This window comes from Protopterus annectens, chromosome 17.part0 (assembly GCF_019279795.1).
Source record: "Protopterus annectens isolate FY-2018-M chromosome 17.part0, PAN1.0, whole genome shotgun sequence".
Classification (NCBI taxonomy): domain Eukaryota; kingdom Metazoa; phylum Chordata; order Ceratodontiformes; family Protopteridae; genus Protopterus; species Protopterus annectens.
Window position 1 is genome coordinate 69,235,703 of NC_056751.1, and position 19,102 is coordinate 69,254,804.

A 19,102-nucleotide genomic window follows, 5' to 3' on the forward strand; every position below is an offset into this window, starting at 1 on the left:
AGGGTCAGTTTCCTGGTGTAGATGACTTTCCAAAGGATCCAATAATGCATTTGTTTGGCATTAAGTTTCAGTCCATGATTTTGGCAGCAGTTATTTATTTAAGACAAACCTTCCTGCAGGATGGCTAAGTCATTTGGGGATTCAGTGACAGCTTCTAGTGTGCAGGTTAGCCAGAGCCCCTTGGTATTGCACCCCCCCCATTAAATCAGGTTGTACCTAAAAAAATATGCTTCAGCTAAGATTTAGTGAGTCTGTCAGGGCCACTGCTCAGCCAACAGACCACTTACTTTTGGCCCATTTCCCTCTACTGTAGCTTTGCTAGCCAGTATGACTCAAGGGTTAGACATGTCTTCCTGGGCTGATCTAGTATCTGGAGCAGGTATGGGAGAACGAAACTGTTTAGTTGTAGGAGTAGTCCAGGGTAAGAGACCCCTTGGCAGATATAATACTCTGTCCCGAGTATTTTGTATAGTTTTAAAGTTCACAAGAAACAGAAACAGAAGCTTCATCATAGAGCTGATAATCAGATTATAGCTGTTTATAAGGCTGATGTGGTTTCCTTGGCTGAGTGTTCTGCAGACAGCTAAATTTGGTGATTGTGTTCTCATATGTGGAAAATGTTTATAAAGCTGCCTGCAGGACACCAGTATCTATTCCAGCAATCCGTAAAAAGGCTCAGAGAAGATATAGGGTTTCCAGAGATATGACAGGTCTCTTTTCTTATTTGACTGCTCACCAAGCTGTGGTCTTCCCAGCTACTTGATCAAGTAAAAGGTCCTTAGTTTCATATAATACAATGCCCCCTGATAAAGAGGGAAAATGGTTAGAGCTTCAGGGCAAAAGGATGTCTCCTTTTAGTAATCTAGCCTTTAGAATGTTAAATTATCAAAGATACATGTGGAAATTTATTTTACAGTGTGTGTACAGTTTCAATAATTGTGTTAAATCCTTATCTGCAGAGCAAAAGTCTTATATGAATGAAATTGTTTCTAATTTGACTCAGGTTTTGAGAGGTGTGCTTAAATGTGCAGACACAGTCTTGAGAAATGCTGCTTCTTCTGTTGTATTAAGATGATATGCTTGTCTATATAATCATAACCTCTGATGATGTTAAAGCCAACATTCTGAGTGTACCTTCAAGTTCTGAATTGGTTTTGGGCGCTGTGTTATAAAGATTATTAAACATTGGGATGATGGAGGTAAATTAAACCATGGGATATCTAGGATGTTTCATGTAACCAAGTTATCCCCAGACAAGGCATCTTCCTTCAAGGGGCAGAACAAACAAAAATGCCATCCAAACAGTAATCATGGATCCAAAAGAAAATGGCAGGAGGATAATTATTTGAAACCAAACAAGGATTTCTTTCTGAAAAAGGACCAATCCCCTGCAAAGTAATGACTATGCTGAGTCACAGTGCACACCTACCCCCTCCCCTTCTTCTTTTCCTCCTTCCCACAGAGTCTCACTCTGTCTCTCTCTCAACCCTGGAGCCTGGTTGCAAATAGTCTCAAACAAATGGGTTGGGAGAATATTTAAGGGAGCACTGGAGGAAAGAGCTTTGTCTGCTGTAGTTGGTGTGGGGGAATTCCCCTGAAAGGGGAGGATGTTCTATTCACTGCCAAGTGGATAGAACATCCTCCCATTTCAGGGGAATTTCCCCACAAAACTAGAGCCGATAGAGCTGTTTCCTCCAGTGATCCATCACATGGTAGAAGCAGGAGTCATAGAACCAGTGCATCTGATACACAAAGGCAAAGGATTTTAAATACTCCAGAATCTTTTTGGTACAAAAACGGATCACTTCTGGAGACCTGTCCTAGATTTGTCCTTTCTAAACACCTTTGTAAACGTTCTAAAATTCAAAATGCTCACCTTACAGTCAGTCCTAGTGTTGCTTCCAGACCACTGTCTTGTGGTGACTCTCGAGATCAAGGACACTTATCATCATATTCCTATTGCTCCCATTTTCAGGAAATTTTTGAGACATGCTATGCCTGCCTTACATTATCAGTTTTCTGCATTACAATTTTGGGCTATGTACTGGAACTTGAGTGTTTATCAAGTGCCTAGCCCCAGTTTGTTTTGTGATTGAAGTATGTTAGGCATCCAAATTTGTAATGATTTAGATAATTTGCAGATGTGTGCAGGTTCTGTATCCAGGGAGTGGAGTCCTTAGACAAGGTAACATCCCTCCTTTCCTACCTGGGCTTCAACGTGAACCTTCAAAAGTCCTTCCACACACCCTCTCAACAAACTATTTTCCTGGGGTGTTGGACAGATACAACAAAATGGACTGTTTCCTGTAGGAAGACAAAGTTCTGAATTATCATGGCATTTTCTTAGAATTCTTTCTTCTAGATGTGGCCTCAGCAAGAGAGTTCCTCACAGTTCTAGGCATCATGCTATCTATGAGCCTCATGATACTTCTAGCCAGAATAGATATGAGAAAATTCAATAGTACTTGAAGAATTATTGGACCCAGCACCTTCATGACTTGGATGTCCAGGTACCAGTACCAGGATTTGTGAAACGGGAACTGCAGTGGTGGAGGGATTGACTGTCTTTGAATCTCTTTTCAGACCATGATCCAGTCTCTCCAGATGGACTCTTCAGATTTTGCACGGGGAGCATTTTACATGGGAGGTCAAGTGCAATAAAAGAGATGTTGGGAGTGATCATTCCTTAAAAGTTATTCACCACTTATGGACTCTGGGTCTTCTTGTAGTGATCACAGACAACACTGCTGTGATGTGGAGCAAGCAATGGAGTACAAGGTCATACCATATTTGCCAGTTGGCAGTGATAGCCTGGGAGCTGTGAGCATTCAGGCCTCATACATTCCATCAGAACAAAACAAAGTAGCAAGCAGACTAAGCAGATTCTGGGCAGACCCTTACGAGTGAAAACTCCATGTAGAATCTTTCCAAGACTTGATCTAGATGTGAGGAACACCTCAAGTAGATCTGTTTGCCTTCTTTCAAAACATGCAGCTAAAAAGTTCAGAGTATGACATCCTTGCATCTATGCTTTGAAAAAGATGCCATATCATTCCCATGGTTGGAAATGTTCCTGTATGCATGCCCACCCTTACCAATGATTCCCAAGGTACTTCTAAATATTCAGAAGGAATTACCAAAGATCATTTTTGTAACCAGCTTTTGGTCCTGGTAAATTTGGTTCTCCCGTTTAATGGAATTGGCAAAGGGCAATTTCCACAAGCTTCCTCACCGACTGGATCTAATCACACAGCATTGGGGCAAATGGTATACACCCTAACTTAGAGCAATTGCAGCTGACAGACTGGATGATTCTTTTTTGATATTTTTTAAGCACTTTTTCCATAAGGATTTGCAACAGGTATTTAAGGAGGCAAGAAAACCTGCAATTAGAAAATTGTACATTTACATGCAAAAGAGATTTTTTAGGCTACATCTAGCCAAGAACAGAGATTCAGAAAGGCTTTTGACACCTTGGTTTTAAAATATTTGTGTAAGCTACTCATATGCTTCTATCAAAGTGCATCTTGCTGCCATCTCAGCTTGTCTGCCCATGGATCCCTTTTCTTTGTCTTTTTTGTAGTCAAACAGTTTATGTAAGACATGTTACATGGGACACCCCTTGAAAGCAATTTCTTCCTCCCTGGGATCTCAACTTTATTCTGGAAAAATGTACCTTACTTTCTTTTGAACTTGCCTTTTAGGTTGATTTAAGGTTCATTACTTAGAAGACTGTTTTACTCATTCTTCTAACAAGGTGAGTCTCTGAACTGTAATCAATGTGATCCAACCCCATTTGATTCTTTGCAAGGACATGATTGTGTTACATACTGATCTATCATTCACACCTAAAGTTGTTTTTGAATTTACCTTGAATCAAGCCATCAATCTCCCAGTGATCTAGCTTGAGCTAAAAACAAGGTAGAAAAGATTTGTGCCCACAGTGTGGTGCAGAGCTACAGTTATCCCACTCCACAAGGGGGGGATCCACATTGGATCCCGGAAACTACCATCCCATCAGTTTGACAAGCCTTATCTGCAAGGCCATGGAGCGTATTATCATGGAACTTATAAACAAAGACATTGGCAACCTTCAAACACTGGACCCCACCCAGTTTGGGTTCGTGAAGGGCAGATCTTTCTCTTGAACCTGATTGGCTTCTTCGAATCAGTCTCCAGAGCCATGGACAAGAGTAAGGTGGTCCACACAGCCTATCTAGACCTTGCCAAGGCCTTTGACACCATCTCCAACTCTGGAATCATAGATAAACTTACTAAGCTGAGCATTAATCCCTACGTCACCCAATGGGTTGCTAACTGGCTTACTGACAGAACCCACACTGTAAAAGTAGCCGACTCCAAATCCAGCTCCAGACAAGTGACAAGTGGAGTACCTCAGGGTTCAGTCCTGGGACCGCTCTTGTTTGGCATCTACTTCTCTGAAGTACAGGCCAACACTAAGGCACTCTGGCTAACAAAGTTCGCAGATGACTGCAAACTGGGAGCCATTAATGAATCCCCAAATGATGTGGATGCTCTACAAAAGGGCCTTACAGAAACAGATACTTGGTGCCAAAGCCATGGTCTCAAACTCAATGCCAAGAAATGTATAGTTACCCCCTTTGGGAAAAAACATGTGCCTGTGAATTACCATATAGGTGGCAGTACACTAAACACCGAAAGTGTGATAAGAGACTTAGGGACACATGTGGACAGTGGTCTCACCTTCGATAACCACATCGCCACAACAGTCAGGAAATCCTTCTGTGTGGCACACCTCATCACTAAGGGCTTTTCATCCAGAAAAAAGGAGGTCATTGTCCCACTGTATTCATCCCTCATTAGATCCATTATAGAATACAATGCCCCGTTTGGTATGCACCTCTCAAGACATCTGCAACAACTGGAAAGGCCGCAGAAATACCTCACTAAAAGAATCACAGGCCTAAAGCAGATGCCCTACGCTGATCACCTTAAAAAACTCCGGCTATACTCTGTCGCATATCGTGTACTCAGATGCGATCTCTGCTTAACATACAAGGCCATGTCAAACCCATAGCTGTTGGACATGCTACACTTAAAGAAATCCCAATCCCTCAGAGCCACACGCTCCAGGGATCTAAACCTTGTCATCGCAATAAACAAAACATGCTGGAGGGATAGGTTCCTGACACAGAGACTCCCCAGACTCTGGAATAGATTGCCCATACATGTCAAGCAGAGTGCCTCTTTAGCCCTGTTCAAAAGGAACCTTGATGAGTGGATGGGAGAAAGGAAATTCACCCCAGGGATCACATCAGTCGCCCTGCTAGACAGGGGTCCAGGGAAGTAAATAGTGTGGGAAAAAATAGCCAGGGAATTGTTATGGGTAGGCTTGTATAGGCCCTAGGGCTGATAGCCTAGTACCAACCTATGAACCTAAATACCTTGGATGAACACAGGCAGCTCAGGTGCTCCCTTGACAAAAACAAAGCCCTTTATGAATGCTGAACTGCTGTTTATATCTTATACTGGGAATAAGAAAAGTCAGTGTTTCTCTAAGCAAACTGTTGCATGATGGTTCTTTTACTATCACTATGGTAATTCTCTTCCAGGCAAGGTTAAGGCTTACTTAGCTAGGGCCTTATCCTCATCAATGGCACTTTAGAAAGTGATGGACTATAAAAGCATTCTAGAGGCAGCAGTCTGTTCTTCCCTTCATACTTTCACAAAGCACTGCAATCTGGATTCCTTTTCAAGGTCAGGAAAGGCTTTGCAAGGAGTATTTTCCAAGGGCTTCTGGATCCTTATCCTTCCACTTCCTAGGTAGAGTAAGCTTTGGGAATCTACCTAAAATGCAACTGAGGCAATGGTAATGATGAACATAGTACAACTGCGTAAGTCATACTTACCTACTTAACAGTAGATGTTTGAATTCCTCACTCCCTCTGTGTAAGCACCCACCAGCCATCCCCCAGATTGTGCATAGCTGAGGTGGGTTTCAACCTCTTTGAGTCAGTTGTTATTGGATTTGTTTTTTTTATACGGTATTGTGATTTTCTGCTAATTTACTCTTTTTAGATGTTTCTAGGTTCAGGTACTTTCCCCTCCTTTTTTATAGAAGCAAAAAAAGCCTGAACATTCACTTCCTGTGACAGCTGAAGGCTTCCCTCTCTGGATATGCTAAACCAGTCACTTCTCACAGGAAGAAATAAGGAGGAAAGTTTGAGCTTTTGAAAGCTGGCCAATACTGGGCTACATTTGCAGATAGCTAAAAATGCCACTGAGGCAGTGAAGAATTTGAACATCTACTGTTACAGTCAAGTCAGACTTACTTAACTGTACTTTATGGTTGTATGCGAGTTTGTGCCTAACATTTATGGTTTTGCAGTATGTCTAATTTTATATGTTAGAGGTAAAAAACTGTATTAAAGTGCTTAAGCAGTACATCTTGAAAGAAAATCTCCATCTAAGAAGGATTGCTGTGGATAAATACACTGAAATGCAGCACACGTGCAATATGTTAACAAATTCCAGTAGTGGACCCTATAGAAGCATATACTACAGCACTGAAAAATCACAATAACATAACATAACTGTGATGAAAGGAGATACTGCTAGCACAGCTATCTGGAATTTTGTAAATAATTATATATCATTGATAAATATCGAAATGATTTATACAAGATGGTTGTGTTACAAATGTATTAGAACAGTATGTCGTGTATATCAAACTGCTTGTACAGACGTGTGTATGTTGAAAAGGTATTTACAAAGTGCTGTTTGAAATGTACCCAAAATGTGCCCTACTGGAAGAGAACAGAAATGTATATGCACTATTGTAACTGTTTAAATGTATATATTTTAACAGTGGAAACTGGAATACAGGAGGTTAATGTCAGTCCAGCAAACTTTAGAAAAATATCTAAAATTTAATTACTGTATAGGATGCAATAAAGAGGCTATCTCTCAAGTTTTCAATGCAGCTAGAGATACAAGGTCTGTACCAGGAAGCTTTCTGTATTGTCCTTGGAGAGAAGTAATTGCTACTTTTGAAGCATGAAGGAATGCAATTGTTTTATGACTTCCAGCATCTACCAAAGATCTGAGGAAAAGCCATTGTTTGTATATTTTTACAAGTAGATGCTAAATGTTCACAGCATCTAGCAGTGGGGGGTTTGGCCTGGGAACTAGAAGGTAGATTACTAGAAATGATGTCATTCTGCAAGCTATCCCAGCAGTAATATTTTAGATAGTAAACTGAGAAGTCTCTTAGTGATACAGAGCATTCTGCATTCTGTCTTGGACTTGACAACTAGAAGATCCATTCACCACATCTGTCTTGCTCTAATAAAGTAAGTTTCAAGGGAACAACTGTCTTAGATACAGTCAGGAATATAGTGAAGATTAGTTTACATATTTTTCTTTATGTGTGAGCCTGTACTACAATGTTATTTTAAATATTTCCTGTGGTTTTGAACTCTGATGTCACTGTGAATATATATTTAGTATTGCCTCTTTTTTTATTATTATTATTTATTATTAAATATATTTAAACCATTCATTGTGGCTGATCTGTATAGAGATATTTAAGTTTTAAGAGCACTTGCATATTTATTTGGTGACGCTGTGTGGGCCACTTCTAATAGCTTTGCTCTTGGTCAAACTACCATTTGTATTAGTATTAATATTACACAGTAAGATTGGACACCCTTTGTTAAGGGCCCTAAAGTAGCTGATAAGAAGTGACTGGTGGCAGGGGAAACTATCTTATAGTCTGGGTAGAAGGGGGCATAGCTAGTAAACCTTTCCCAGTCTTTCCCGGGGTTTTGTGTGTGTGTGTGTGTGTGTGTGTGTGTGTGTGTGTGTGTGTGTGTGTGTGTTTGTGAGTAAATCAAACCTCAAAGAGTGTATGCGTCAGCTACTTGGGCAGGCATGAAGTACTGGTTGGACAGAGGGTGCTGGAGGTTTTGGCTTGGTCACTCAGCTGAGATCTCGACTCTATAGCTGTGCCAGTGGGGAGTCTTATTGCGGATCTGGAGAAAGAGAGACAAACCAGCCCCGGACTGACTGTGGTCTTTATGTGCTCTTAAGGGAAATTGCACTTGATGCAGAGAGCTGCATCTGGAAATAGTGTGTGTATTTGTCATCCTCTCAGTGAATGTCCCCCACTGTTGCCATTGATGAGGATTGAGACTTCTTGATTACTGGTCCAGTGGAGGGTCGTCACATTTGGTGGGCAGTGGTGGGACAGCCACATCACATTTGGTTGGCAGTGGTGGGATCACCACATCACATATTGGGATTCAGTTGTGTGGATATTGAACTTCTGTAGCCTGTAAACAGTAGTCACTAAAGAAGGTGTTTGTACTCTCAAGCAGCCACATGGTAGACATTCAGAGTTTCATATCACAATAGCTTTATTTATGTTTTTGTTAGTTTAGTTAGTCAGGGAGAGCAGGCACGCATGCCAGCAGGGGATTATGGCAAGCTGAGAAGTTGGCTGAGATGTGCCAAGCCAAAAGAATGGTGCATGCCAACCTGACTAAAACAGAACTGATTGTCACCTTAGTCACAGCTGCATCACAGACCAGGAACCAGGAGGTCAACCAGACTGGCCTTAAGGATGTACAACTCTCAGAAAATGGACAGTTCAACTTTGCCTCAAAGGACTTAAAAATCCATCTGGAGTTAAAGAGACTTGAACTGGAGGCCAAATGGTTGGAACTAGAATCAGCAGAGAGAATGCGACATTTGGAGGCTGAAGAAAAGGAGAAACAGATGACATTAGAATCAGCAGAGACTGAGATGTCTGGAGGCTGAAGAAAATGAGAGACTGAAATGTTTGGAGTCTGAAGAAAATGAGAGGCAGAGGCAACATGAATAGGAGATGCTGAGTCTTCTCCAGGGTCATTTAGATAATGGGGAAGGGAATAACCAAACCCCAGAAGCAATAAAGGTCAGTAAATTTCTTCCACAGTTTACAGAAGGTGATAATTTTGATAGTTTTATGCATGTGTTTGAAAGGGTTTATAAACAGTATAATGTTGACCAAGGGCTCTGGGTATGGTTCCTGATCCCCTTACTCCATGGTGAAGCTGTAACTGCTGTTTCTAAATTGTCTTATACTGATTGCTTAATAATAATACAGTTAAAATTGCTTATTAGAGTGTTTTAAGTTAACACATGAAGCTTATAGAAAAAAAGCTTTGTGAGCATAGATGCAAGGCAGATGAAAGTGTGTGCGAACATATTGCTGAACTAAGCACTTATTTCCATAGGTGGGAGAGTAGGTATTAGGTCATCACTTTTGAAGTGCTGGTAGACCTTTTGATGAGGGAACATGCCCTTAGCACTTTGCCTGAGGACATGAGAATCTGGTTGGCAGACAGGGAATGCAATACCTCAGATGAGTTGGGGAAAAAGGGAGACCTCTACCCAGCAAGTAGGGCATCACTGCACAGGAAAGGGATACCCAGTGAAAATGGGTATAGAGAACCCATGATGGGCAGCTAAACCACCCCAACAGAGTCCACCAGTAACAGGGGAAGCCACTAGTTCAGGTACACTGCCAGGATCAAGAGTTGAATGTTTTAAATGTAATCAGTGGGGCCATGTAGCATATAGATGCACACAGAGGCAAGGTGGGGAACAAAAGGTAAGGGAGCCAGCAAGTGGGAATGACAGAATGCCAACGGTAGTTTGTCTGCAGACAATAAGGGTATCAAGCTACCACAAGAGATTATATCCTATATTAGTAGATGGGAAACAGGCCACTGCTAAGAAAGACACAACTTCTGACCTAACCATTGTGAAGCCTGCAATGGTTAAAGAGGAACACTACTTGCTTGGGCAGTCTAGTCCAGTCAGAGCTTCAGGAGGGACCCCATTCCAAATACCTTTGGCTAGGGTTCATCTTGACTGGGAACTTGCAAAAGGAAGCAAACAAGTAGGTGTGTTTGAGGATATCCCTGCAGATGTCCTGATAGGGAATGATTTTGCTAATGCAGTACCTTGTGTGCATGCAATTACATGCAGTCAGGCTTGAAGACAAGCATGTGGGTCTGGTAGCCTGGGGACAGACAGACTGCACACTTGAAGCCAGGACTGGTGAGATGGTTATTTCAGACAGGGAGCTACCATGTAGCAGTGAGACTGAAGGTGAGCCACAGCTGCTGGTGGGTACTGATGCTCCCTTGGAGATAATGACTGTAAGGGCAGAGGTGAGTAGTAGTGCCCAGGCTGACAGTCAGGCACTGCTGTCAGATGATACCAGACTTCCTGTGGAAGGGGAGCTGGGAAGGGTTACAAAGAGAGAGCTGAGACAGGCACAGCTTTTGGATCCTGCATTATAAGGCTTGAGAGAGGTAGCCAGGGAGGTGTCTGATTCTCAAGGAAAAGCAGAATCTGTATACTGGAACAAAGGTTTACTGTATAGAGACTGGATCACTAAGGGAGGGCTGGAATGTGAGGTAATACAGCAATTGGTAATACCCAGCACCTACCATCTGGCACTTCTAGCCATAGCCCATGAAATTCCCTTTGCAAGTCATATGGGAATAAAGGGTACAAAGAGACATAGTATGCAGGACTTTTATTGGCCTGGCATTTCCTGGGATGTAATGGGGTACTGCAGGACCTGTGAGCAGTGCCAAAAAGTTGGCAAGGCATGAGACAAGGTCAAAGCTGCTTTGATGCCTTTGCCGGTGATTGAGGAGCCATTTCAGAGTGTAGCTATGGGTATTGTAGGGCCGCTGAGTACCCCAAGTTCCACAGGGAAGACGTATATCTTAGTGGTAGTAGATTATACTATCAGATACCCTAAAGCAGTGGCTCCATCCTCCATTGAGACAGAAAAAGTGGCAGATGCTTTGTTAGAGATTTTCAGCAGGTTAGGCTTCCCAAAAAATACTGACTGACAGAGGTGCCAATTTTATGTCAGACCTGCTGGCTTGTCTGTAAAAGCACTGTGGGGTGAAGCACCTAAAGACCACTCCCCTACCACCCCCAGACTAATGGTCTGGTGCAGAGGTTAAATTCTACACTAAAGACCATGCATTTGCAGACCAGTTTAAGAGGGAATAGGACAAATATTTGCTCCACCTGTTGTTTGCTTACAAGAAGTGTACCCCAGGAATCCACTGATTTTTCACCCGTTCATTTGCTGTATGAGCATAGAGTGAGGGGACCTCCAGATTTGATTTGCAATGAGTGGGAGAGTGAGTGTGAATCCCACAAGGAGTCTATTGTGGCATGTGTTCTAAACCTCAGGACAAGGCTGAGGGGACTCATGGGCTTGGCCTAGGAGAACCTGGCAGAAGCCCACCAGCAGAAAAAAGTCTGGTATGACAAGAATGCTGGAGCTAGAGAATATGCTGTAGGGCAGCATGTTATGGTTCTCATTTCTTTCAGACACAATAAGCTGCAGGCAACTTGGGAGGGGCCCTTCAAAGTGGTAAAGAAGGTCAGTGATGTTAACTACATGGTAGAACTTCTAGGCAGGAGGAGGGAGGGGCAAAAACTGTACCATGTTAACATGATGAAACCTTGCTATGAGACAGAGGCCCTGGTGCTAGGTATTTGCAGTAGAAGGCAGGAGTAGTCTAAGGGGGATCTCTGACTACAGGGAGCCAGCTAGCAAAATCCCACATTACTATGGTGTGGCCTAGAGTTGTAGACATATTATATGACAGTGCAACACTGTAATGGGGTCAGCAATGCAAAGGCAGATGGAATCTCAAGATGGGAAGTGGGGTAATGTATTCCCAGATAAGCTCATCCCTCTCAAGCAATATTTCTCAAGGGTCACTTGAAAAACTAGCTTGAGCCCTCGAAGGGGGGGGACAAGTGTGATGAAAGGAGATACTGCCAGCACAGCTAACTAGAATTTTGTAAATAATTATATGTCGCTGGTGAATATCGAAATGATTTATACAAGATGCTTGTGATACAAATGTATTAAAACTGTGTGTCATGTGTATATCAAACTGCATGTACAAACGTGTGTATGTTGAAAAGGTGCTTGCAAGGTGCTGTTTGAAATGTAACCACAGTCTGCCCTACTGGAAGAACACAGAAATGTACATGCACTGTTGTAACTATTTAAATGTATATGCTTCAACAGTGAAAACTGGAATAGAGTAGGTTAACCTCAGTCCAGCAATCTTTAGAAAAATATCTGAAATTAAATTACTTTATAGGACACAGTAAAGAGGCTATCTCTTAAGTTTGTTTTCAGTGCAGCTAGTGACACAAGGTGTCTGTACCAGGAAGATTTCTGTATTGTCCTTGGAGTGAACTAATTGCTACTTTGAAAGCATGAAAGAATGCAATTGTTTTATGACTTCCAGCAACTTCCAAAGATATGTGGAAAAGCCCTTGTCTGTATATGTTTACAGGCAGATGCTACATGCTGCCAGCTTCTAGCAACGGGGGTTTTGGCCTGAAAACTAGAAGTCAGATGACCAGAAATTATGTAATTCTGCAAGCTATCCCAGCAGTAATATTTTAGATATTAATTTGAGAAGTCTCTTAGTGAGTCAGAGCATTCTGGGTTTTGTCTTGGACCTGACAGCAACTAGAAGATCCAGTCATCACATCTGCCTTGCTCTAATGAAGTAAATTTCTAGGGAACAGTATAACTCTCTTAGATATATACTGAAGTTTAGTTTAGATATTTTTCTTTATTTGTGTGAGCCTGTATTGCAATGTTATTTTAAATATTTCCTGAGGTTTTGAACTCTGTCACTGTGAATATATATATATTTAGTATTGTCTTGGTTTTTTATTATTTATTATTAAATATATTTAAACCTTTCATTGTGGCTGATCTTTGTAGAGATATTTAAGTTTTGAGAGTACTTGCATATTTATTTGGTGACACTGTCTGGACCACTCCAAATAGCCTTGCCCTTGGTCAAACTACCATTTGTATTAGTGTTAATATTGCACAGTAAGATTGGACAACCTTTGTTAAGGGCCGTAAAGTAGATCATAAAGAGTGACTGATGGCAGGAGAAACTACCTTATAGGCAACAACAACAACTGGAACTCAAGGTTGAATAACAGCACGACACAGAAACAGCAACCAGGATCCAAAAAACAGATTTATTGTCTTAACACTCTAGCGCCTCGGCCACTGTAAGCCTTCAAGGAGTAAAGTATCAGTAACAGAACACCGTTTATATAATCACACAAATCATTCAATAAAACTATTATTCAATTAAATAATAAAAATTCATTATCTGTTGGTTAAATCACATTTTTCCAACAGCATTCTGTATTTAAACCTCTAGGTAATAAAGTACCAAATTTTAAAATAAAAACAGTTTCATACTTTAAAAGTAATTTACCCACCACTACATCATCAGATTCCAACTTTGCTACCTGCTGTAAAATGGTAGCTTTTAAACTATCACTGCTTCCTTTATGAAATTCACAAAAATGTTGGGCCAAAGGGCTCTCCATCTTTTTATTTCGTATGTCCCTGAGATGTTCCAAAAGCCTAACCTTGAACATTCTTTTAGTTTGCCCAATATAGAATTTATTACATCCACATGTAATTGCATAAACCACTCTATTAGTCCTACAATTATATGAGCCACTTGAACAAAAATTTATATTATTAATATTTAAAAAAACTTTATGTACAAATGGACAAGCCTGGCATTTACCACATGGGAACGTACCTAAACTAGATGGTTGAAGTGATATTTTATTCCCTGGTTTAAACAATTTTGTACGTACAACCATATCCTTAATACTTTTACCTCTTTTATAAGAAAAAATTAATTTTTTCATTTTTAAATTTCTTAGTTCATCAAAATTATCTAAAAACTCCCAAAAATGTGATATCTTATATTTTATCATATCACTACATACATTGTGTGTGGACACTACAAATAAATTATTCTCCACATCACGTTCTCTGTTTGCTATATGACTATTAATAGTCTTTTTCTTATTGTATCTACCCTGTCTTATATTTATAATTTCTTCTATGTCAGCCTCCACTAATTTACTATCGTAGTTTCTTCTCAAAAACATGCTTTTGGAAACTACCTTATAGTCTGGGCAGAATGGGGCATAGCTAGTAAACCTATACCAGCCCTTCCCAGGTGTGTGTGTGTATGTCTGTGTGTGTACCAATCAAGCCTGAAAGAGTGTGTGTCAGCTACTTGGGCAGGGACAAGAAGCATTGGTTAGATAGAGAGGGTGCTGGAGGTCTTGGCTTGGTCACTCAGCTGAGTTCTCGACTCTATAGCTGTCCCAGTGGGGAGTCTTACTGGGGATCTGGAGAAAGAGATAGAAACCAGCTCAGGACTGACTGTGGTCTCTGTATGCTCTTAATGGAAATTGCACTTGATGTAGAGAGCTGCATCTGGAAATAATGTGTGTGTACTTGTCATCCTCTCAGTGAACGTCCCCCACTGTTGCCAGTGGTGAGGATTGAGGCTCCTTGATTACTGGTCCAGTGGAGGGTCATCACAATAACCATCAATGAACAAGATAAAGCATTGATTATTCATATCCAAGATACTCATCTTCTTTCTCTTCAGACTTCTAGAACAAGAATGCACTAAATTACCTTAGCTTTTTGGCATTAGCTCTTCAAATATGAGAAGCCCTACTGACAGAACTAAAACAAATAACACCATAAAAGTATTTGTTCAAGTAAGCATTGTGTAAAATGTTTTGTGGTAACGTGCTGGTGAATGAAGATTGAATGCTTTAGTTTTAATTCCCCAAGGTTCCACCCATCGACGAGCAGAGTTCCTCCACAAGAAATTACTGACTGCAAATTTTGCCACAATTCCTTCTCTTTTGGAGGGAATTCCCCCTTTTTGAATTGATGCCACCAGGTAGTTGGTGTATATAATTACAGGGGGGCTTGCCCCCCATCGGAGGTGCATCAAAAACACTTGGATTTTTTTTGGCTTTTTTTTTTCAGTAAATGCAGTTCAAAGATTCAGATACTTGTTGCATTCACTTTCATCCACTCATAATTGAAGCAATGTTTTGATCAGATGGGTATAACTTAAAATATATCAAAATAACTCCATTCACAACTCCATGAATCTTTCTTGCAAATTTATTTTAGTAGTGCCTAATTCATCAGTAGAAAGAAAAGAGAAAAAAAAGAACCGAGGAAAGGAAAAGAAGGGAGAAAACAAATTAGAAGAAAAAAATTATCTTTTTTTTCTTTTTCTACTCATCTTTCTCTTCTCTATCCTTTCTTTCTCTCTTTGTATTTCAGCAAATATTGTACATTGATGCTACCATTTCTGTCTTATTCATATTTCTTGTAGTGTATGCTGTGCATAGATTCTACAAACTGTGTCATATTTATATTTCTTGTACTGTATGTATTTGCATTATTCTTGAATATCTTTAAATTCAGTGTTACCTGAAAGTATGCATTCAGTTGACTTTAATTGCTTATATCATATTTTGTATTACTTTCTAGGCTGAGGCTGAAATGGTTGATATGGATGAGTGTTCTATCTCTATTAACAAATTATTACATAAAATAAAATAAACAGTTCAGTGCAGTCCAGAACTCAAAGGAAATGACATGCTGTATTTTGTACTTAGCTTGCGAACTGTGTACTCCAGTAACCTTTTTAAGAACATTTTCAAATAATAAATCTAAAGCACTTAAAAAAGTCCATTGAACATATATTACTGTATTTTTCATAAATATAGCTGCTAAAGATATGAGCTCTTGCACTTTATGAGAAATCAATGGTTGTTAATTTGATCTGAATCCATTATTTCCCTTCTGAGTATTTTCCTAATTTTCTCTTCAAGTAAGTTATTGCATGTGCACAAATGCATATTGTATTTTATTGTTAATGATATGATCTGTTTCATTAATATAAAGTTAACTAATTTCTCTGCATATTTTTTTCACATACACATTTAGGAACATCCTGTTAAGCCTGATGTTGACTGGCTTGACCAAACCACCTGGAATACTTGCTGTGATCTGGAACAAAGCTTGCCAGCTTTCAAAGGAATCAAAAAGGAAATTGTAGCTACTCATTTACATGTTACATTAGGTAATGAAACTTAATTTTTTGAAAGTCACTCTAGTATTGCTGATATAGCAGACTATAGATTAGTTTGTTTGGAATACAGCTATCCCATTGCCTGTTAGCTTAGACAATATGATTTATTAGTTTATTGAAATTAAAACTGCTTTATATTTTACTACTTTGTACTTTCCTTTGTTGTATCTGAAAATAGCCATGTGCACAATTGCCATATCTTCTGCTATGTTTATTTATTTTAATAGATGAAATGAGTATCCACTGAACCGAATACGAAAAATATTTATCTAATTGCTAAGATGGGGTTGTTGATGTATTTACTGTTTGATAATAAAATAATAACTTCTTGATTTGCCTAGTTCAAAAGATTTCATCATTTATATAACAGAAATCTGTACTCCATCTTCGATAATAAAGACCTCTTGAAGAAGGGTCATCTGTTTTATTAACTAGTCGTATTTATTTATTTATTATCAAACAGTAGATGCTTCACCAACCCTATCTAGGCAATTAGATGACTAATATTTTTCTTATTCCTGTCAGTGGATATGTATTTCATCTATTAAAATATAAAAATAAACAACAGAATGAGCATGAAAAAGTATACTCACATGTCTGAATTAACATCCCTTTAGTATCAGCCAAGTGTAATAGTGCCTTTTCACTGCACATCCTGTGGTGACTTATTCTATTTGTGAAGTGGGGATTTGCAATTTACATACTTAGAAAACAAAACAGTATTTATATAAATATTTGCATGCCAATATCAGGTTCTGTTGTCTGCATTTTCACCTAGATGTTATTTATTTATTTATTTTTTTACTGCTGTGCTAACATTTATTCTGTTCCTTTGCAAATTGACAAGCCAGTAACTTTGAGTCACCTCACCCACTGCTCCATACCTTTTCTAACCACATGTAAATAGATGTTGAAAAGTCATACTTTGAAACATAAATTCATATCATTCTCAACCTACTCAGAAATTAATTTCATAATGTAAACAATACAGATCTAAATTATTCTGAGCATTACAACAGTTGGTTGGTCCATAGTGTTTAAATGCATGAGCAGTAAGCTGGTTCCCCAAATATTTTTCTTATTGATCTGTCCAGTTCAAAAGATTATGTTTTTGTTAGGTTGCTTTTGTACTTTTGTCAGAGATTTGTTTCTTTCTTTCTTCAGTGTTGAGATTCAGGTTTGCCCACCTTCCTTGGTGGCTTTGAATTTCATTAGATATACTCTTATTTTGGTTTATTTTCAAAAATATGACCTGTCAGAAATTCATTAAGTGCGATTGCAAAAGAGATGGGGTCAGCCTTTAGCACAAGTGATAGAGGTGGTCTTGTAGGGCAGTGGTGGCTGGTGACGTCAAATCAAAAGGGGGCTGCAGGAGATAGAAGAATGGGTGGGGCCAATGGGAAGGGTGTGGCCAACTAAAAAGTGGTAGAACTATGCAAATAAACACAAAAACTGGGACTTTAATTAAATACGCTGCCCTGGGTGCCAAAATAGCATTATGAGAGTCCAATCAAGGCAAAATGAATTGTAGAAGAAAAAAAATTCAATGCATTGGCTACATGACAGCTTAGTTAATATCCAGATGGAAACAAAAAGGTTGTGAGGCATGAAAAAATAAATTACTTTTAAATACATTACTGGAATGCCAGTCTAAATCAAGTATAAAAAAACAAGCAGCACTCAACTCAAACCACTTCTCCTTGCACTGCAGTTCTAATTATAATTTATATTCACTTTATAAAAGTACCAAGTAACATGCTGAAAGTAGCAATCACTGTAATACCCCCACTTGTAAAAATGTTTCTTATCCAAAAAAGACCTGCTGCCTGACAACTATCTACATGTTTCATGGGGAAAACATGATCAAAGCAAAAAATGAACAGCAAACAAGAAACAAGCACAAGATACATTGCTTAAAGGATTACTGCACAGGTTATGGACCACACATGATAGATTGGCATTCTGTTTAGTTTACAGGTAAAGCCTGCAAAGATGACTGCAAGTCTTCAGCAAATGTAATGAGCTTCTGAAAATACTGTAATCCTGTTTTTTATTACAAATGCTGTCATATGCATTTCAATACCTAAGACTTGTATGCTATCTAGTTATGTAAATATTCTCTGCATTGCATTAACAAAAAGTCTTTCACTGTTGGTAATTCTTTAACAGTATGCTTATTAAAGCTTACTTGCATCTTACAGTCTCAGACAAGCTTACCTGATGGTCATTAAAGCATTGCTACTTAAACCCAGAGCAACAGGCACTGCAACAACATGCATTTTCTGAATAAGAAGAAGCATAAACCAACAGTATAAAAATATGGCAGAAAACCAGAACATTCTGCAAAATCAAGGACAGATGAAAAGCCACTGTAGTACTTGTGTCCACCTTGGATGGGAGATACTCTGCACACTTACACTGCATAAATGCTCTTGCTTTGATTGGACACATCCAGAATCACTACATGGGGGAGTGGGGTGCAAAAAGTATGTCACAATTTAAAATGTCTCTGGCTGAAGGTGATGGCCCTGACACATTTGTCATAACTTTCAGCCTCAGAGCAAGGAATCTGGACAAAGCCATAAACAGAAGTGGGACAAAGGCCCAAAAATAAGGACAATTTTTAAACATTGCTCTTATAAACTTAGACAGATAATAGAATAGTAGGTCTTGCATTAGTATGAAATTTCTGTAGGGTAGAAAACTACAACTTTATGAAAAATGGACCAAAAATGTGATGCAAAAATCTGAAATAGGCACACAATACAGCTGGGAACCTGCCAACGAAGGGACACTTTTTTAATATTAGTACTGTTAACTTGAGCAGCTGACAAAATAAGAGAGTCTACATGCAGTTCTGAAATTAAAAGTAATCTATAACTCTGATCATTACAATTATTTATTAATTGTAAACTCCCATCCCATGCTTTTTTTCCAAACTTGACATTTTGCAGAGGGATTATTAGGGGAAGAGCAACATTTTGAGCCAAAATTGGGGACAGTTGAGAGGTTTGGATATACCTAATTCTATAAAGCAATTTATCTGCATGTAC

At 39.4% G+C, this 19,102-nt stretch overlaps 1 protein-coding gene across 1 annotated transcript in view; it reads left to right on the forward strand.

The window, feature by feature from the left end:
* The window catches only part of DNAH6 (dynein axonemal heavy chain 6), a 5,071,261-nt gene that overhangs the window by 4,168,580 nt on the left and 883,579 nt on the right, over positions 1-19,102 (forward strand). The window contains exon 63 of the mRNA XM_044059309.1: positions 15,905-16,040. Coding sequence (XP_043915244.1) covers positions 15,905-16,040 — 136 coding nt within the window. The remainder of the gene's footprint in view (positions 1-15,904; positions 16,041-19,102) is intronic.